Below are 22,288 nucleotides of genomic sequence, written 5' to 3'. Positions count from 1 at the left end.
GATTGTGCTTTACCTTAAACATTTGTATTTGTCCCACATGGGGAACTAAGCTTGGATGTTGCAAGGCATAAAACACACACAGAACAGAACATCAAAGGATCAATTCTGTATTTTAATACATGTTTTTCAGCAGGTTTTGAGAACCATACTGGTGGTCTGCAGTGGTGTGTTCTAGGTTTTCTAGTTTCGTTTTTCTTTCTTCTTTTTTTGGCTTTTATTTAGAGAATGATAGGGAAAGTAGGCTGACAGGAAATGGGGAGAGAGATGGGGGGGGGGGTGACATTCAGCAAAGGTCGTCTGGAACGGGAGTTGAACCTGCGACACGCTGACAGGCTGGCATTGCAGCCTAGGGTGCCTGGACCGCCACGCTACGGCCCAGGCCTTAGTTAGTAATACTACTACTTGGTCAGCCTGACATTGGAGAAAATGGAAGCAAATTTTAAAATCTAAAAATAAAGCCATTAACAGGAAAATGGTAAAGTATTATGTATGATATATGACTGATTGACGCTGATACTACTATAATATCCTAATGTTTTTCAGTGTCAATCCCATAGTCTGGAGGGATGGTGGCAGAGAGACAGCAGGGATGCTTAAGAAGGAGACGGTGTAGGAGAGACAGACAGCAGGAAAGCAAAGATGGAGACATAATATAAATTAGACAGACTAGACCATACCCGTAGGGGGATATGAGCACCCAAAGTGTGCAGTTTGGGTTATGCGGTGAGAACAGACAGTTTATCAGGGATCGAAAGTGAGTTTGTACTGTGTAGTGCAGTGGTTCTCAAACTTTTTCATGGCAAGGACCCCCAAATTGACACTTGTTAGCCCGCGGACCCCCATTTGAAAAGATATGCGAGGGACCCCCATAAGAGAAGATTTGTTTACGGCTGTAGCAGTGAATCTCAACCATTTTAATTTCAAGGTCCCCCAGTTTGACATGCATTAGGGCTACGGACCCCCATTTAATGGCATTTCTATCCCTTGGACCCCAGTTTATATGGTAAAATGTATGTTAATTTAACTGTGAGAGTGTACAAATGGAACCAAATGGACCCGTTAGAGTCCATTTGGTTCCATTTGTACACTGTCAGAGTTACAGACCCATAAGGGTCCATTTGGTGCCTAATCTATCATTTAGCTGGGGACCCCCTGGAACTCCCTCAAGGACCCCTGGGGGTCCCCGGACCCCACTTTGAGAACCAATGGTGTAGTGTGTACACGCACATCCCGTCGTGGAGGAACAGAACACCCACAAACACCCGCGCATATAAAGATCTAACAGGCGGAGCCGTTCCCCGTCGGCCGTTGCCAACACACACACGCGCGTGCGAGCCGTTGCGAGCGCGCACAAACAAACACACACACACAGGGCCGCTTCTCCCTACACGCACACTACGCGGCCCCTACCCACCGAAAAAAAAAAAAAAAAAAAACGGACCCAATCCGCCCAGAACCGCGAAAAAAACTAACCCAATCCGCCCAGAACCGCAAAAAAAAACGCGGACCCCCGTGAAACATCGCGGACCCCATCGGCTGTTTTTTTTTTTCATGAAGAAATTTCCCTGGGGTCTCCAGGCCGTGACCTACAGACATGGCGAAGGAAAACTGTGAACACAGCCACGCATGCAAGATGTTGCACATGAACGCAGCAGCCGCACTGAGGCGCTCCAACACAAACACTCTGACATTAAGCTTCACACAACAAACATCAGCAGCAAACATTCACCACAATGACAAACAAATTACGTCTGCGCAAAAATAAGCGAGGGCTCGCTTATTTTGTCTTTCCCTCCCTCCCTCTCTGTCTCTCTGTCTGTCCGTCTATTCTCTCTCTCCCACCCTCCCTCTCTCTCCCTGTGTGTGTGCGTGTGCGTGTGTGTGTGTGTGTGTGTGTGTGTGTGTGTGTGTGTGTGTGTGTGGTGGGGGTGGGGCGGGGGGGACAGCCATGACGCAAGGGACTTTTGAGATCGCCATCCCCAAAATAGGTTGACTTATTGGGATACACATGCGTGTGACTGGTTGCTTGTTGATCGCGCACGATCTAGCGCTGCGTTTGGCCTTCTTTTCATAGACCTTGTTGCTTGTAGGGTTCGTTTCGTTTGGCCTTGTTTTCATAGACCTTGCTGCTTGTTTCGCGCGCGAAACCTGGCAACGACACATGCGCAGTTTGATCTCCCAAGACACCACCCAAGACAGACAGACCGACAGAGGTTACTCTAATTATATGTAAGATTATATGTAAGATGGTAGGAAAGCTGTGTAGGGGAAGCACAGGAGGAAGCTACTGGCATGTTTAAATCATACGTAGCTAATCCAGCTGAGGCCTGCATGTGGGTCTGGAGTTCTATTCCAGTGAGGGGCAATTGAAATGTTTCATTTGAAACATACATGCATGCTATCCATCTACCAGGCACATTGTTGAAGCTGGCTACCAACCAAACAATTATAAGGAAGTTTGGCACAGTGGTGCAGGAAATACAGGGTCCCCACGGTCATGAAATTCCTGGAAATATTTTGAAATTGAAAAAAAAAAAATCCAGTACTGGAAAGGTTTTGGAATTGATCAAAGGTCCTGGAATTTATCAAGGGTCCTGGAAAAATATTTGGCTATGCATTGTTTTTGGCTATTGATTTTGTTAATACAAAACATTTTCATAAACATGTATAACATTACACGAAATATGTAACATAAGTAGTTTTTCGCCGAACGGGCTGTGTGATGGCAGCCTAATGTATGTCTCAATTGTTAGGTTGCACTGCATAGGGTGCCAGGTTGGTGTCACGTGATAAAAAGAACAGATCTACAAGCTCACAACGTGCTGCAGCGTGATGAGTAGTTAGCTTGTAGAGCTGTTCGTTTTGTCACGTGACACCAACCTGGCAACTTGTGCAGGTTGTGTGTTTGCTGTCCCAACAAACAATTGCGAGCAACACGTGAATTGTCGGTGAAGCGTAAACGATTGAATGCAGTTAAAATATATCTGTTGAACTAGTAGTATGATCCACAATGCCAGGGAAATGTTCGTTTAATAATTTGTGGATTACAAATGAAAAGTTTAAAGACTGGATAAAGCTAGCCCTGAAACATGACTGTCCTACCATGACAGTCATGGTGCCGAGTCCCCCTGGTCTAAAGTTGTGTTCGATTTTTTCACATTGCCATCTCTCACATAAACATAAACGTTCAGATTTCAAATATAAAGTTGGGCATTCTACATAGGAGTAAGAGACACATTATTGCGCTGAATGATTGTTATATAGGCCTGGAAATAAGGCTAAATATTCTGGAAAAGTTTTGGAAAAGTTTTGGAAAAGTTTTGGAAATTCATTGCTAAAAATGTGTGGGGACCCTGGAAATAGCATACATGCTTCCGAGGCCAATGTTCAAAGCCCTCCTGTAGAGCCACAAAGCTAATGTCTTCCTGGTGTTCTGCTGTGTTGGGGTGTGTGTGTGTTTGTGTGTATGCATGCTATTGGTGTGCATGTTTACTGTATGAGCATGTTGTGTAATTCCCTGATGACATTTATCCCTACCAGTGGGTTTGAGACCAAAAGTGGAACATGAGATGTTCTGACTGACAAAGACCAGCGTGAAACAGAGGAAAATTTAGTTAATTAAATTGTGTCACAAATTCATGGACAATTCAAAGGTCATGGAAGCGGCACATGTCCTTTTCCGTCTCAACATCCCTACATCTACTATGGCATCCTTACCCTGTCCTCTCCTTTAGACCTAGCTCTGATTTACTGCTCCCGCCTGTGTCCGGTACTCCTGAGAATGTGTGGGAAAAGCAGACTTTTCTGCACTCTGCCAGCGGGGGGCCCTAGAATGCTACAGCTAGAGGAGAGGGAGCACAATCCCTGTATCTTTAGACACAAAGCTAAAGGAAGACAGCTTGTCGGTATCCCTGGGGGGCCTGTTATTCTTTCTTTCTGTTTTTCTTTTTTTAAAGCCCCCCTCCTGTCTTTTTTTAGTGTTTTTTGAAGGTTTGATCTTTTCCTGTCAACCTGTAGTGTTATAGACAATTTCTGATTTTTTTTAAAGCTCCTCCTATTCATCTAAAAGTGACATACCGTTATACTTCTTGACACGCCCACTTTCAAGTTACAACCTCGCATATCTTATAACACAAATTCCCATGTACCTAACCTTTTTACATTTTGAAGTTGCGTTGTGACTTCTGCATGACCCATGTGGCTCCCGTGTTGTGATTGTTTTGTTTTTGTCGTTGACAACTACCACTACCAACCATTTTAGTCATTTTCAATTCCCTCATGTGTACTGTGGTCCCTGTTGCTGACAAACCCCCCAACGATTTTCACCTGCCATACCGGGGCGGGGAGTATGGGAGAGCATAATAATATTGGTCCACATTCCTTTGCGGTATTTGTTACTGTATATTTGCATATACACACATACATATATGTTTTGTGTTCTCTGCATTTAACCCATCGTAAGTATCCGGAGCAGTAGGCGCTACATGGGCAGCGCCCCGGGGAGCAGTTAGGGGTTGTGTCTTGCTCAGGGACACTTTGATAAATAGCTGGGGCTGGGAATTGAACATGGGACCTTCTGTTTCCCAGTTAGCCTCTACCTATTCAGCTATGGCTGGAGGTTCATGCTGTTTCAGTAGGACACAATCTTCTGCCAGCTTCTGTCCCGGGATATCAAATGTGAAGACCCTATTTCCAGTCCAGTCAGTGTTGGCATTATAATCTATGCCAATATCAGAATTGTTATGCACCTCTGTGTGCCTGTTTGTCTTACCTGTCCTGTGTGTGTGTGTGTGTGTGTGTGTGTGTGTGTGTGTGTGTGTGTGTGTGTGTGTGTGTGTGTGTGTGTGTGTGTGTGTGTGTGTGTGTGTGTGTGTGTGTGTGTGTGTGTGTGTGTGTGTAGTTTAAAGTGCGTGTCCTGTCCAAACGGGTTGCAGAGCTCAGCTCCTACATGCCAGAGAAAGTTCCAGAGGACTCGAGCAGCCTCCTGCGCTCACCCATGCCGGGAACTGTGGTCGCTGTGTCCGTCAAGCCTGGAGACACGGTAAGGACAGCATCGGAATCCCCCCCCCCACCCCCTTAAACATGTCCTGAAATCAGAGGGAGTGGAGGCTAAATGTATTCTAATATCTGATGAAATTAGTTCAGGTTCATATTCTTCACTGCATTTTCTGGGGTAACTCCTGGTGTAATAAACAAACACAAAAAAAAGGTCCACATGAGGTAAATGGTCACTCTCATGTTTAAGAAACATTTTCACCTTAGGTTAATTAGTAAAAGATTCCGGTTGGAGTCAGGACTCGGAGGATTAGGTATTTAGGGGTTGGCGTTAGGGGCTAAGATTAAGAAGAAAAAAATAAATGAAAAAGCTCAAATTGTATTTTTAACATAAAAAGATGTCCCCATGAGGATTTACATACAAACGTGTGTGTGTGTGTGTGTGTGTGTGTGTGTGTGTGTGTGTGTGTGTGTGTGTGTGTGTGTGTGTGTGTGTGTGTGTGTGTGTGTGTGTGTGTGTGTGTGTGTGTGTGTGTGTGTGTGTGTGTGTGTGTGTGTGTGTGTGTGTGTGCGTGCGTGCGTGCGTGCGTGCGTGCGTGCGTGTCTAGGTTGCCGAGGGTCAAGAGATTTGTGTGATTGAAGCCATGAAGATGCAGAACAGCATGACTGCTGCCAAGACAGCTAAGGTACTCATCTACTACTATTTATTGCTGTTGGGGGGAAACGTGGTTTCCATCTTTCATCTGTCGTGTAAAATTAGCCATTGTTTATCATGCTCACAAGTGAGCTTGTAGTTCGGCTATTTTCAGCAAAGAGATTTGGTGTTGAGGGAGATACTACTAGTGTGGTGTAATATGTAATCTCTGCTGTGTCACTTATGCCTTGTATAGTCAAAGATGTGTATTCAAAGATAAATGCCTCATATACAGTATAATCTTTATAACCTTTGTGTACTTTGTATAAAACATTTGTTCCCTTTAACCACACGAACCCTTGCGTCCCAAATCCCAAAAAATGGACGCCACTCATCAGAAACCAGCATTGCACATATTGATAGCAAAGGAATTTCAACATGATTATTGTGTGTGTGTTCTCCAGGTGAAGAGTGTCCACTGTAAGGCGGGGGAGACGGTGGGAGAGGGAGACCTCTTGGTTGAACTAGAATAACCTTCTCCCTCTGACAACACCATGTTGGCGAGGTTCACAACTGGCTACTTCCTGACGGGATACATAGATGCACAATCAGACAGGATGAACACCTGTAAAGAGAATGAACGTTCCCTCTGTGTCTGTTCTTTTTGTTTCCTTTTCTTTTTTCCCCCACATTTTGTGGGGAGTTTTAGTTGAAGGTGGCCTCTTTGACCAAGTTGTTTAACTCTTATACCAACTGTGTTGACATTTCTCATGTTGCCCAAGCCCTTGGAAATTATGAATGTTATGACCTGCTCTGTTTATAGCACTGCACCAACATTAAACAGCAATAGAACATGACCAGGGGTTGACACGAACGGTTTGCCCGATTGCATGGGGCAAGTAGAAAATATGTGAGCAAACCTGTAGGGTCTATACCAGTGTAACTCAACAAAGAACCTGCCCTTACGTGTTTATGTACGTACCAACCACTACTCACACTTCAAACCCACAAACAAGACATCGCTGCTGGGCATGCTCTTTGGCGTTATGCGTCTTTTACAAGTGATTAAAAGGCATTAGTTTCAAATCAAACTATGCTGACCCGCCACAAGCAACAGTGAACTGTGCAGTGATTTCTCACTCATATTGTCATTCTGTAGATTTGTGTCAGTAGATTTACATTTTTGGGGCAAGTGAACATGAACTTTGGGCAAGTAGGACGTGATTGACCTGTACTTGATTGATGGCCAAGATGCTTTTGAAACATTAGTGTCAACCCCTGGACCATTGTCACTTTTTAGAATATCGTGCTGTATCAGTGCAGGGAAGTGCAAAAGTCCACACTTGGGTCAAAGGGGGGAGATTTGCGTCTGTTTCTTTTTCTGTTCCTTTATTGAGCCTTACATGTTTGGGTTCAGCTGTTGAGTGTCTGTCTTTGTGATGTGCTGAGAGCGTTTTGGATTGGACAAGAGTGTAGGGGAATTGTGATTGACCAGGTGATGGACTGGTTATTAGCAAGGGTTGACTTTGTCCCTCATTAATATAGTTGTGCCTTGTGCTTCTATGAAGTGAGGATTTCACTGGCGTTACTTTGCTGTGTTAAATACTGTAGATAGGAATGTAGATGTATAAATATGACTTGAAATTACTCTAAATTCAGAGAATCTAATGCCCCTTTACTGTTATATTGAAACGTGGAATATTTCCAATTCTTAACAAACATACATATAGTTTACATGTCGGTATAATGATTTTTTTCTATTATTTTCTTTGCGGTTTCCGACTACCATACATTTGGACCAGAAAATAAAAGATTCTAACACATTTGAACTGGTTTGGTTTGGCTGAACAGGCCAGATATTGACCAATTTCATGCGGCATCTAGCAAAGTAGCTTCTTCTCATTATGTCTAAAGGAGAACATTTTTTATTCTTGTTGTCCATAATGTCAACTTAATGCATTTTCATTTGATTTGAATCCTTGAATGTCATTGTCTACCCCTGTAATTTTTTGTGTAGTATAGATTTTATTCATTAGACAGCAGTGCTACCACCTTGAGGCCTTTGTTAAATACCTTAGCATAAGCCAAGGGACAAATAAAGTGATTTTGTTTCTTTTCCTACCATTTTATATTGGAGTTTGATTCCCTGTGGTGCCTCCGGCTTGATCGGGTGCTCCAATGAAAAAGCTGACCGTGTTCGCAGATGGGAAGCGTTCTCTGTCACTGCACTAGTGACCCCTACAGGCTGGTCGGGGCAACTGTTCAGCAGGGAGCAATATTATAGTCAGGGGATATTAGCAGAAAGATTTCCAATCTTGGAATAAATTCCTTACCAAAAAAAATCTTCACCAATGTGTTTGTAAAGGTGTCTAGTAACACATCTCACAAAGACTGAAATTCAGTTTCCCTAGGAGAATTTTTGACAGCTGCTGAAAGTTGGGGTACCCACCATTTCCCTGCATTTCCATGCAGGGCAAAAAAAAATCTAATTTTAATTCTGTTTTAAGTAGCATGTGAGGGGTCAAACTAGGGTGTTTTTATGATTCTGAATCCATTGCAAGCATTTGTTTTGCACCAAAACCACTCCTTGGGCTAAAAACAGCCCAATCTCAATGGGCTTTTTACATAAAAAGTATACCTGGACAAGGATGGCTATGGCCGTTTTTAGCCCAAGGAGTGGTTTTGGTGGAAAACAAATGCTTGCAATGGATTCAGAATCATAAAAACACCCTAGTTTGACCCCTCACATGCTACTTAAAACAGAATTAAAATTAAAAAAAAAAATTGCCCTGCATGGAAATGCAGGGAAATGGTGGGTACCCCAACTTTCAGCAGCTGTCAAAAATTCTCCTAGGGAAACTGAATTTCAGTCTTTTTGAGATGTGTTACTAGACACCTTTACAAACACATTGGTGAAGATTTTTTTTGGTAAGGAATTTATTCCAAGATGGGAAATCTTTCTGCTAATATCCCCTGACTATAGGACAGATAGTGTGTTCCTCCGCATGCGTTACGGCTTCACAGGGAAGGCACATGGTGACTCCATGTGTATCGGAGGAGACATGGTTGTCTACAACCTACCCAGACCAACAATAGTGGTTGGCAGTGACTGGCACTATATACAAAGATGTAGTGGAATTGGCAATGACTGAAAGTGACTTGTCAGTTCATAAAATTCTCTTCTGCCACGACAGAAACACGCCACAAGCGTTCAGCATTCCCTAAGGACACATTGAACTGTTGAACTTCCACTCCAGAGTCCAGTTAGGATTGTAATGGTCTTCATTCTTCCCTCTCCCACGGTCCCACACACACACACACACACTTTGTTATTACTTATAGATTATTTGTCCCCTGATTACAATGCTGGAAATAAAAAACAGGACTAGATTTTTTTTATGTATGTAGAATGGCTGTTCTTTTAACACTTGAATCCCCTCTTACTGTATGCTTATTTTTTAGGGGGAAATGTTTTTTACAATTGACATACTTCTTTTTATTTGAAAAAATCTGAAACATGATCAGTATTTATGAAAGGCTCCAGTGAGAGATGTGAGAAAGGCACAGAGGTGAGAGATGTGAGAAAGGCTGCTAGGTGGGCTTTTATTGTATTTTTAACTAATATACTCATCTGAATGTTTCTCAACCATTGGGTTGAGATTTGGAAATCCAGACAATCTACAATCTACAATTTTGGCAGGGCAGCAATATTTTATTTCATATTTTTGGTCCTAACTAATAGTCAATACAAATTTCAGGTCACTCTAGGAATCCATTTGAGAGCCGCTGGTCTAGGGATACTTAACAGGGCTGAAAATGGCTATGTCTGTCCATCTAACACTTTGGTCCCAAACAGAATATTCCAAAACCTATAGTGGCTAAATTGCCAAGGAATTTGCTGTGGACTTTCATGCTTCCTAGATGAACCCTATTGGTTTTGGTGACCCCATGGCCTTAACCACTAGGCCCAAATGTTCACACAATTATTATTCAAAATCTAATGAGATATCTCTAATACTACTGGTTATATTGACTCACTATTGATCCCGGATGCTGCCCACTTAACAAATCAGAACTCTGGTGATGATCTACAAGGTGACCATAGGCATGACCCCTCCTATATGTCCTAAACTGGTATTATCCCTACAGTCATTCCTCATCTTCTGTCTCCAGTCTGAAATATGACCTCAATCCTTAGCACTTATTTTTTTGCGTCTGCACTTGTTGCCTAATGCCTATTTAGATAGATAATTGGGTTGATGTTTACTTACCACACTAGTTGTGTTGTAGTAGTACATACTTTCTTAGCACTCAACTGCGTACCATGTTGTCTCACTAGGTTTCATGATACTTACTCCAACCTTATATTTTGTATGTTGTGCCTGGATATGAACTGCCAATTGCCTAAATTGTTGGATTACCATGGATTTTGCTGTGTTCTTTAATGACCCTACTGTTTTCTGTGATACCGTGGGCTTTACTCCAGCGCCACTCTTTGACCAAAGGTTCCACATACACACAAAATCTCAAATCGAATGGGAGGATTGCCATGACATTTTCTGAGTGCATCATGCTCTCCCAAGGACCATACAGATGTTAGTGACCCAATGACCTTTGTTTTGGCGCCACCCTCAGGCCACACAAATATCTTTATCTACTAGGTTGATTGCAGGATGAACACTACTGAGTTTGGTGACTGACTACATGGCCTTGCCTCTAGTGCCACCCCAGGCCAAAATGTCCTCTTGATTTTAAAGGCACTTCATAGCTTTTTTTATGGTACTTTATTTCATTTCAGTTCAAAGCTTTTGATGTTTACAATACAAGTTAATCCTTCCATGAATATGCAATTAAATATCCAACCCCCGTAATTCTGGTACAAATAATCATTCACCAGTATTTTCTTTTTTTAGCCCCACTAGTGAGAACACAGCCTCTAAAAGGATGGCAATGTTGATTGGTTCAAACCACTTTGTTGGGTGTAAGGGGTAGCACAGTGTCATGAGGCTGCTAGGTGGGCTTTTAGACTATTTTTTTAGGCTTGCTAATACACTCTGTGGGTGATGCACAGAATAAACCTATAAATATATACTGATAGCACACTGATATCACTGTGTTTATCGACATGCATGGTGCTTCTACTTCTTAAGTATTGATTCATGAACACACCCAATGGACTGATACAGCCAGTTTACCATCTGGAGTACAGCACATGCATGGTGCTTCTACTGCTTAAAGTATAAATTCATGAACACACCCAATGGACTGATACAGCCAGTTTACCATCTGGAGTACAGCACATGCATGGTGCTTCTACTGCTTAAAGTATAAATTCATGAACACACTCAATGGACTGATACAGCCAGTTTACCATCTGGAGTACAGCACATGCATGGAGTGGAAGAAACATTCTGTCAGACAGAATCCATCTGTTGTGAGGAGGAGAACATGTCAAAATCTGACATAACACTTCCTAATGCGTTCTGAAAATCTCTGCAGGTAGCCTACTAGTGTACTTTACATTTGACACAAATCTCAAGGTGCTTTTATCGCATAAAACAATACTAAGACGTTTCAAATCACAAGGAAGCATAAGACCTAAGATGTTAAAAGCAGTATAGCTGTAATGCTTTGTTGAAAACAACAGGTCTTTCTTCAGTCCTCTCCATGAATGAATATGCAGCAGCATGTTCATTCATGCTCTCCATACATTTTAAAGAAAGGTTAACAGTTAATCAATAGCTTTGATTTACTAAAGCAGGGTATTTAATACTCGGTAGTAAGGCAAAAGTCAAGTGGCCTTCTTCAGGTCAGCAGGCATGATCTCATGATACTGAGAGACCTTTCAGAACATTCCATTCACGTGTGGTGGCACTGGTTACAATGTTAAAATAGGAGTTTCGCAGAGATAAAATAATCAAAATATAAAAAGCTTACTTTTAAAATTCACATTGTGACCTTCAGAAATCCATTATACTATAAGGCTACCCATAGTTCACCCTGCAGCACTCACCCCCTCACTCACTGACTCACTGACTCGAACCGAACAGACACTATAGCAATGATTACTATCAGAATTTAAAAAAGACAAAAAAAACAAAGACTACCTTCCACTACCTTTAAGTCATTTTTATTTTCATTTTTATTTTATTTAACCTTTATTTAACCAGTAAAAACACATTGAGACACAGTCTCTTTTTCAAGTGGGAACTGGTCAAGATACAGCATTAAAATTACACAGTCTAAGCTTGACATACAAATACAAAAACAAACAACAAAATAGTCATCCAAGATTTGTCACAAATACATAAGATAACTCCAAATGATACACTTTACACAATAGAAAAAAGCCAGTAATCAAACAGGAAATAGTAATACACACAGTGTACAACCAATACACATAACCAAAAACCTTCCGCTAGGCTAATAAACCTCCGGACAGGTGCAGTTGTTTGTGAATAAAACTAAGGTGATTCTTTTGAAGCTTCTCAGGGGAATTAGAGCAGCCAATTTGAGTTTAGTCTGGAGATCATTCCACAACCAAGGGCCCAAGAAAGAAAGACATTTTTTACCTCCCTCAGATGAAAATGAAGGTACTTCACAGCGTAACCAAGCATTTGATCTGAGATTTAAGCCATTTCTAACCAATTTGAATTTGGAGGTAATGTAGTAGGGGAGCTCACCAAGAATAGCTTTATAAATGAAATTATACCAATGTTGCAACCTGCGCGTAGTCAAAGAGGACCAATCAACTGCAGCATACAACGTTTAATGGTGAGTTCTAAAAGGAGAATTCGTTATGAATCTCAGTGCAGCATGATAGGGAATCCAGCTTGGTCAAAGGAGGAGGCACAAGCAAACCTGTAAATATTGTCCCTATAATCCAGCTGGGACAAAAACAGACCAGTGACCAATTTTTTGCGAGCAGTGCAGGCAAAACAAGCCTTCAGTCTGTAGAAAAAACCTAGAGTAAATTTCAGCTTCTTACTCAAGGCATCAATATGGAATTTAAAATTTAGATGTTTGTCCAACCAGAACCCAAGGTATTTATAGCGATCGACCCACTCAATTGGGGTGCCATCTAAAGTGTGGATGCTTAAGGGGGTTGGACAAACTCGTGGAGTGAACATTGCCTTAGTTTTGTTACCATTTAACATCAATTTGCTTTTTTTCAATTCCTGCTGCAGTGAAATGAAATCAAAAGACAAATTTGTTACAGCCATGTCTAGTGTGGGCGCACAGGAGTACAGAACCGTGTCATCCGCATACATATGGTACCTAGAGTACTTTGACTGACTGCAGATGTTATTCACATATAAAAGAAAAAGTAAAGGACCTAATATAGAACCCTTAAAGTACACATTAACGTTGGTCTCTCAAACAATGGACTGCAGCTGTGTGCATAAAGGGGTCTGAGAATCAGAAGGTCCCTGGTTTGACCCCCTGCTCCGCTCTGTGTCATATACAGTAGTGTCCACGAGCAAGACACTTAACCCCTAACTGTGACAAAAGAGAGGGGACCTTATTTTCAAAAAGTGTAAAACATTTGGAATATTTTTTAACACAAATGGTGTATGGGGGCCTCTGTCACAACATTTTCAGATGAGCTTCTGTGGCCAAATACGTGATAAGGTTTGAGAACAACTGCTGTACTGTACACCGTGCAAATCATTGGCATAACTGAATTGCCACAATAGTCTTGAAAAACATGTGATTCGCGATAACTGCGGTGACACAACATGTTGTGCCCCTATTTTGCGACAATGTAGTCGTTGGCAGAAGGAGTTTCGCTCATGAACGTGTATAAAATGAGGTTTTCTACAACTAGAAATTACAGAAAAATACTATTAAATAATGCTATTAAATAACGCTAAATTTAACAACCTTTTAGGTTCAAAGATTTTACACCTTGCTTTTCTCACACTCTCTCTCTCTCTGTGTGTGTGTGTGTGTGTGTGTGTGTGTGTGTCTCCTCTCCAGTTCGCCCCGCCCAGTTCAAATGGGGCACTCGTTACATCTGGGGTGTTGTTGTTGGACTCCTGACTCTGTCTGCCATCGTGATCGTCGGCTGGATCATTGGCTGTAAGTTTCATAACAATGTGTTTTATTGCAATGTTTTCTATGATCCAACATATATTTTGTTCCCAGTACAATAGCATATCATTTTATGGGTTATCATATTATGATAACCCATAAAATATGTTATTATTAGTTTTACAGTATTAGTATAGTGTGGTACATTTAAAGGTGTCACTGCGTAGAGCAGCTTTTCTGTCACTTTTTGATTAATTTAAGGCCCCTATTATAAATTATGATATGCCTGCACTTCCCACAATACCCCTTCTGATGGGGCGATGTGTGTGTGTGTGTGTGTGTTAAACGTCACACGTCACACTCCCTCCCTGCTTCCTTCGCTTGGTGTGAAACTATGCCAGAAACGCCCCTGTTTACAAGGCCAGGTGAATTTAGGACAGAATAAGCTTGCTATATTTCACTTTTTAATGTATCTAATATCACAGATCTCTTCTCCAGGCTCTGTTACAGCTGCTCCTGGGCCGGGTCAATCCTTCGACAACGGCACTTCCAACTTTATAGTTGGAGGTGAGAATGCCGAGGAAGGAAGTTGGCCCTTCGTGGTCAGTGTTCAGAGGAGTGACACAAAGCGTCATTTCTGTGGTGGTTCCCTGATCAACCACAGATGGATCCTCTCTGCAGCTCACTGCTTCTGGGGCAAACGGTAAATGAGACAGACTCATGAAGTTATTTATAGCCTAAACTTTGGCAGCGGGGGCCTGACTGTGAGAAAACAAACAAATTCTAAGAGCAGCGGTTCACCACATTTTTCAGCTCATGACATGTTTTCAGTTTAGATCCAAACTTAACTTACCCTCAGTCACCCCATTTCAAACACAGTGAAAATAGCCTATCTACAAGCTCACAACGTGTCGCAATGTGACACGTTGTGAGCTTGCAGATCTGCTAGTTTCACTGTTTTTGAACGTTTTTGAAACAAAAATAAATAAATAAAAACATTTACACAGATAAACAAATTTCACTGAGATGTTTATATTTCTGTTTTCCAGCCCAAAAGATGTGCGCATTGTCTTGGGGAGGCGAGTTCTGATGATTAAGAATGGAATGACCAGAGCTGTTTCTGAAATTGTGACTCATCCAACCGACGACCTCGCTCTGCTCAAGCTGACAATACCTGTCATGTACACCACCAAGGTCAAACGTGTGTGTCTGGCAGCCACCGGAAGCGTGATCATCAACGGCACTCTCGGCTGGGTGCTCGGCTGGGGGAAGATCGGCGAGGGAGGTGAGCATCACATCAAATGTCACTTGAAATGGTGAAAACTGTATCCGAGTTTTAATACAACATGCCCAAAATATGATTCACATAACACACACTGACTGGGTTGGATGGATCAGTGGTTCTCAAACCTTTTTCATGTCCCCAAATTAATATGTATTTTAAAGGAGACCCCATCTGAAAATATTTGGTGTCATGGACCCCCATACAAGATTTGTGTTTTTAAAATATTGGAAAAAGAAATCTTTAGAGATTTGGACCGCCATTTTCCTATAACTTTTTTCAACATTAGAAAAGGATTTTTAAAATAAAACAAACGTAAATAAAGTAGTAAAAAAAAATACAAAAAATACTACCTGTATATCATTGTTTTATTTCGTTAACTGTTGGCACTGCTGTGCAATGCAGTTAATTTGGCTGTGAAAAGCCAAACATTCTATGAGCCCACAGAGGAAATCCTGATTTCATTGTCAGCGGAGCTGCTTCAGTTTTTCGCTCTTAATTCCAATGGCGACTACTTTGTTTAAGTTGTTTATTGGGTGTTATTTACACATTTTATGTTGGTTATTAAGTGCCTGCCATGCCAATGGCGAAACGATTTCTTGCCGTTTTGCATTACCACAGGGAAGTAATACGCAAGAAACAACTTAAAAAAAACAAATCGGCCTCACGGCCAAAATATTCACCTTACACGCATGTGTAAGGTGAATGTGGGGAGGTGTTAATGAACCACATTGTTCAGTGAACACGTTGGCTGAGGTCCTGTATGAATGGATTTAACTCCCTCCCCTGCTCTGTGGGCCACCAGACACTACAGACACGTCTAATAGTATGCACTCTCTCTGCTGAGAATTCCTAAATGGTTAGAAACCTCACACTTCGTCCCTCAGACAGGGAAATCCAATCACAATCCTATACGTGTGCTCCCGACCCACCCACCCAAACACACACGCACATGCACGTGGGCACATGTACACGCACGCGCACACGCACACACGCACACGCACACGCACACGCACACGCACACACACACACACACACACACACACACACACACACACACACACACACACACACACACACACAGCTGTACTAAAATGGAGTGGCCTGGCAGGGGCGATCTATTTCCCCCCTGGTCCCTATGGTGAGACAGCAGGTGTCTTTATCCTCTTGGTGTTTTAACCTGGATCAGTCAGGTTAGTACAGACAGATCCAGCACTGATCCAGGGCTCTGTGCTCATCTCAAAGCAGTAAGATGATAAGGTTGGTGATAACATTTACCTTTGCCACGGTGTCTGAGGTGTGACAGGTAGAGTCGTACCCACTTCTCTGCTAAAAAAAGACCTCCTGTACTGCTGTAAACCACCTCTTGGAGTTAAGTGGCAGTATTTCATTCTCATCATTTCAATTGAACTAGTGCACTGGCTGTTCTGCAGCAGGGCCATTCAGAGCCTGTGCCCGTTAAGAATACAGTATGTGTCCATTAGGAATGGACAGATTGCTTGGCACCCTGAATTGCTGCTAATAACATTGTCAAGAACCACAGTATGGGTGCTTGCAGCATTGAGAACCGAACCGCTCATCTGATCGACATCTGCACTTTCTTGGGTCCTCAGCAATACACCCACCTAGTGTGTACAGCGAATGCTGGAATTAATAGATTGATAACTAGAAAATGTGCTCCTCGGAGCACAAGTCTCCGCCAGCAGACCCGTGCTATTTTAATAGCACGGGTCGTCTTGGTAGAATGGGTCGTCTTGGTAGAATGCGCGTGGTTTTTGGTGTTCTGCAGGGGCGACTGAATATGTAGTGTCTGCATCTAAGAAATGTTCTTCTTGAAGCAATGTGTCATATGGGAGTCGTCGTAATTGACTGGTTTGTTCAAATGCTTGTCTGTCTTCTTCATCTTCATTGTCTTGAACAGTTTCAGCAGTTGATTGGTGTGTTTGATCTATGTCAGTTTTATCTAGTGCTACATAATGTATTTGATCAAGGTGGCCAATTGTTACAGTATTAAGACTTCGGCCTTGTTGTGGGATCAATTCAACTCTATAGTCCTCTTCTGTGTTACTGTTGTAGATGAGTATGCTTTCTTAGCTTTGGCCATCTGCGCCTTTGCTTGACCAATGTTAGGTGTTCTCAGAGGGACACACACACGCACGGACGGGTGATTTGTACTGGAAGGTACTGTTCCAATCAAGACTGATTGATCCCGTCTTACCTCACTTCAAAGGACATATGGCCTTTTGAAGTGACACACCTATTTATAGGGTTTTATTTCGTCATACGTCCCTCTAGCCAATCAAAGGCATTGGTGTCAACATATTGACACGTGTCACGTGGAGCTTGACCAATGTTAGCTTGGCTAGGGGCCATGCTAACACACGGCGGGACGAAGCGAAAACATACTCTCCACCTCCGGCGGAGACAATAAAACCCCTTCATTAGTTATTGTAATAACAAACTCGAACCAGAAAACCTGGTCTGATATAGTGCCACCATGAGGCCAATTTGACAGACACACATACAGGGGGACAGGGGTGAAAACATCTCCGCCTTCCTGCCTGTCGGAAGATAATGTATCACTTATATCGCCTCTTGTTGGACGTGTATGTACATTGTTTACATCCACTTGAATATGCACAATTGCAGCAATTTTCTGTTCCTTTGCAACCACCAGTGATTGTTACGTGATACATACAGCCAAAGGTCTGTATGTTTTACACATGTGGTATCAAAAAAAGTATTGCGAAAAAGTATCCTGTTTTTTTATTTTTGCTATGGGTTCCCAGATTGGGGCAGGACTGACACAGAACTCCTTATTTGAGCATGGCTGACATCATAGTGATGATGCGAGTGTCAACAGCATGCTTAAAACCGGAACACACCGCATTATTGAGAACAGTAGCAACCAATTTCACTGCCTGTCCAACGGAGCCTTAAAGTAGAAGTTGAAACTGGAGAACTATATTCTTCTGTTGGTCCCACAATACTCATTCCAGGATTGTAATGTCAAGTAATCACTGGTTAATTTGATTTCTTCCTGGACACCCCTAAAGCAAACAGGTTACAGTCAACTGGTTTTAAGTGTTTTTTACAAAGATTAAGTTAAACAGTTTTTATGTTTTAATAGTTTGACTTTGTGTGAGTTATAACATATGGACATTGGTTAAGACACTGATCACAATGCCACCAACCCCCCTGGCAGCGGCCATCAACACTTTTTCCCTGTCTCTGTTCAAACAGCTGTCAGAAGATAACAACACTGGCAATGTGTTCTACTCTCCTCTCAGCATCTCCTCTGCTCTGGCCATGGTGCTGCTGGGGGCCCGTGGCAAAACAGCCACACAGATGTCAAAGGTCTTGCACTTTAAGGTTGATGTCCACATGGACTTTTCTAAGCTTATGAGTGACCTGAACATGTCGGGGAAGTCCTACGCCCTCAGCCTGGCCAACCGCCTGTATGGAGAGCAGTCCTTCCATTTTGTTGAGGAGTTCTTAAGTGCCACCAGAAAACACTATGATGCACAGCTGGAGCCTGTGGACTTCATTGGCAACGCAGAAGGAGCCAGGCTGAACATGAACAGCTGGGTGGAGAAACAGACACAAGATAAAATCAAGGACTTGCTTGCCCCGGGCGTGCTGGATAAAGATACCAGACTGGTGTTGGTCAATGCCATCTACTTTAAAGCCAAGTGGGACAAGTTGTTCCATGAGGACAGAACCAGGGATGAACAGTTCAGACTCAGCAAGACTGAAAGCAAGCCCGTGAAGATGATGTACCAGGAGGCTACGTTCCCTCATGCCTTCATTCCTGAGATCAACTGTGATGTCCTGGAGCTGCCCTACATGGGGAAAGACCTTAGCATGCTTGTTTTTCTGCCCGTTAAGATGAAGGACAATACGACAGGCCTGGAGAAGCTAGAAAAGAAGCTAACCTATGAAAAGTTTATGGACTGGACCAATCCAAGCATGATGAATCAGATGAAGGTGTTGCTTGGCCTGCCTCGTTTCAAGATGGAGGAGACATATGACATGAAAGACATCTTGATCAAGATGGGCATGGTGGACGTCTTTGACGTCTTACTGAGTGACTTCTCCGGCATGTCTCCAGCCAATAACCTGGTGCTTAAGAAGGTGGTGCACAAGGCCTTTGTGGAAGTGAACGAGGAGGGCACTGAGGCAGCTGCCGCCACTGCTGCCATTATGATTATTAAGTCTGGCCCTATTCCTTTCGTTTTTGACCACCCCTTCCTCTTCTTCATCCGACACAACCCCACCATGAGCATCCTCTTTGCAGGCCGATACTGCTCCCCTCCTTGAGTTGGGGTCCTGGGTACCTGGACCACAGATAGTTTACTGTTTTGCATGCTCACTCAAAATGTTCGTGCTACAAACACTGACATTTGTAGCATTGTCACGCCCCCTATGGTTTAAGTGAATTTGCTCTTGCCTCTGCATTGTTTAGAGGCCCCTCAATGTGGGACCCAAATTTGGGGTGTATATTTTTAAACTTTATTTCATTCTCAGCATTTCAATTAAACTAGTGCACTGGCCGTTCTGCAGCAGGGCCATTCAGAGCCTGTGCCCGTTAAGAATACAGTATGTGTCCATTAAGAATGGACAGATTGCTTGGCACCCTGAATTGCTCTAATAGCATTGTCAAGAACCACAGTATGGGTGCATGGAGCATTGAGAACCGAACCGCTCATCTGATCGACATCTGCACTTTCTTGAGACCTCAGCAATACACCCACCAAGTGTGTACAGCGAATGCTGGAATTAATAGATTGATATTAAAACCCCTTCATTAGTGATTATAATAACACACTCTAACCAGAAAACCTGGCCTGATATAGTGCCACCATGAGGCCAATTTGACAGACACACATACAGGGGGACAGGGGTGAAAACATCTTCGCCTTCCGGCCTGTCAAAAGATAACGTATCACTTAAATCTCCTCTTTTTCGATGTGTATGTACATTGTTTATATCCACTCGAATATGCGCAATTGCAGCAATTCTCTGTTCCTTTGCCACCACCAGTGATTGTTACGTACATACATACTGCCTTTCTGTGTGGACTTTCTGTGTGGTCCCCGAGGGTAGGTACCCTCACAAAAACTTGTAGTAATCCTGGTCTCTATACTGCCTCCCCCTGGTCAGCCGGGGCGCCTGATGAAGGGGAAAGGAACTGGTTGGAATAACGTGTTCCTTCCACGCGTTACGTCCTACCGGGGAAACTCCCCCTATCAGGTGACAAGGAGGTCAGTTGGCTCTCGTGCATTGAAGGAGGCATGAGCTCGGCCCTGGGCTCCCTAGGCTGGTGGGGGGAGTGTAGTGCCCAGGATCACTTAGAAAATTGGCACCAGGTAAAAAAAACGGGTTAAAAAGTCATGAGATTAAAAAAAAAAAAAAAAAGTGTCTTTGATTCTGTAAAATGTATCATCAATGGAAATTGATTAAAAAATAAATTAAAAAAAATGTCTTTGATTCTGTAAAATGTATCATCAACGGAAATTGCATTGTTTTACACACGTGGTCAAAAACCTATTGAAGTCTGGATACTTTTGACCACCTTAGGGCTAGTCTGATTATTTGGGCAAGACTAATCTCTCAAGACAGATTCAGAGCTCTCTGTCTTTGTTACTTTCATTGTAGCCTACATTCAAGATATGATGAAGGATGCTTGCCCGTATAATCTGTTTATTGCTGGACAAGTATTCTATGACATTTATGGGAAATCCATTTATTCAGTGTCATTTTCAACATGCCCATTCATTCATTGATGTTTTTTGTGGTCTAACTCAGCTAAAAAGTATGACAAATAGCTCAGAATAAGTTGATTAGAGTACCCTGTGAATCTGAGTACCCAGCTTAATTCTTAACTACTTGAGCCCTATAAAAAAGCTTTAAAAAAATAGCAACAACAAAAGCTCACAAGGTGACAGGCTGTGAGCTTACAGATCTGCTATTTTGGAAATGTCTTGAAATCTTTTGAAATTGTTCACCTATAATGACAACACCAGGTTGAAAGTGGTTAATAATCCAATAGGCATTCAAATGATTATGAATAGGTTATGGAAAGGTTACAGGGCTGACATTTGGGAGACACTGCATGCAAAACCACAGCCTTTCATGTTTTGTGGTGTTTACTGACAATAACCCATTTTCAAGTGAAAAATCATGTGATGATTACACTATACACTAAAAATCATGTGATGACACTATAGCAATATACGTTTTTCAGAAAACTGTTAGGGTTTTGAAGACAGGCCATGCCTGTGAGGTCAGAAGTTTGATCTCTGCAATAGGCATAGCCAACATGTCTTGTCTTGCTTTTTCTTTTCTTTTTTTTCTTTTCTACTACACGCTGTGTAATAAAACTCTCAACCTAATCCTATTATTTGTGGATTGATCAACAACAACAACAAAAACAAGTCCTATCCCTGGTAATGAATGATAATTAAAAAAAACTAATGTTCATGCCTTTATTTATGTCATCCGTGTCATGGTACAGTATGTATTTATATGTAGCCTACATACTGTACTCATACTAACTTCCCCAGAATGAGCCCTTCATGCCAGTCTGACATGATGATGAAATAGGCTGCTGAGCAGCAGGCTGAAATGTGTAGAGCTGAAGTGAACAGAATGACTGTTAATCTGAATCAAACTAAAGCTATAGGCCTATATCTGTCTTTTATAAACGCTTGCAACGAAACTTGGAAAACAGTCAATATGTGATAATAACAAGTGAAAGACAAGAAACCAAGATGGCTCTCATTTAGACGTGATCATGTGTAACATTATCCTATAATTATTATAATGCAGGTTACATCAGTTGGTGATACAGTGAAACCAAACGGCCACAAGATGATGATATTGGACAGATAATGGCCTATGGTTTTACCAGCGTGATCTAGTATGATAGTGACGACACTAGCATAGACTCCCATTGTAAGAACAGGCCCCCAGAGTTGCTGGGAAACATTGAAGCCGCCATACCAGTGGCCAAAGCTGGAACTGCAGGCGGGGCTAAATACATGCACGATTAAAAAAAAAAGCGCGCAGCTGGGGTTTGCTTTGTGAACGCGCACACAAGGCACTGACCTTATTGTCTCTCGAACCAGAACCTGTCCTCATGCAGGTTGTAACAGCTAAAGAAACAGCCTAGGGTCTTAGAGATCACGTGCTGCATGTTTGTAACATATTGATTTGAGGACATTAAAAGCGGGAAAGCATCTGTGTCATTTTATATTTTAACCACTTGTCCACTTTAATCAATATTTTATACTTTGGCTATTCTTTGATAAACACATCCGTGTTTTTGACCTATAAGCACT

The 22,288-nt window shown here is 42.3% G+C and overlaps 2 protein-coding genes across 2 annotated transcripts in view; both read left to right on the top strand.

Moving 5' to 3' along the window:
* The window catches only part of pcca (propionyl-CoA carboxylase subunit alpha), a 30,957-nt gene extending 23,201 nt beyond the window's left edge, over window positions 1-7,756 (top strand). The window contains 4 exon segments of the mRNA XM_080449639.1: window positions 3,735-3,783; window positions 4,901-5,041; window positions 5,604-5,681; window positions 6,094-7,756. Of these exon segments, the coding sequence (XP_080305765.1) occupies window positions 3,735-3,783; window positions 4,901-5,041; window positions 5,604-5,681; window positions 6,094-6,162 (337 nt within the window). The 3' untranslated portion in view covers window positions 6,163-7,756.
* Window positions 7,757-18,128: 10,372 nt separating this feature from the next.
* Window positions 18,129-19,265, top strand: LOC308100571 (leukocyte elastase inhibitor-like; the record flags this gene model as incomplete). The annotated part of the gene is made up of 1 exon (XM_080449638.1): window positions 18,129-19,265. One exon carries the CDS (start codon window positions 18,129-18,131, stop codon window positions 19,263-19,265), a length of 1,137 nt encoding a protein of 378 aa, XP_080305764.1.
* Window positions 19,266-22,288: the final 3,023 nt, after the last annotated feature.

This window comes from Gymnoscopelus braueri (assembly GCF_963280865.1).
Source record: "Gymnoscopelus braueri genome assembly, chromosome: 14".
Classification (NCBI taxonomy): Eukaryota; Metazoa; Chordata; class Actinopteri; order Myctophiformes; family Myctophidae; genus Gymnoscopelus; species Gymnoscopelus braueri.
Note: the sequence above shows the minus strand (reverse complement) of the source record. Positions and strands in the feature narration are given on the sequence as shown.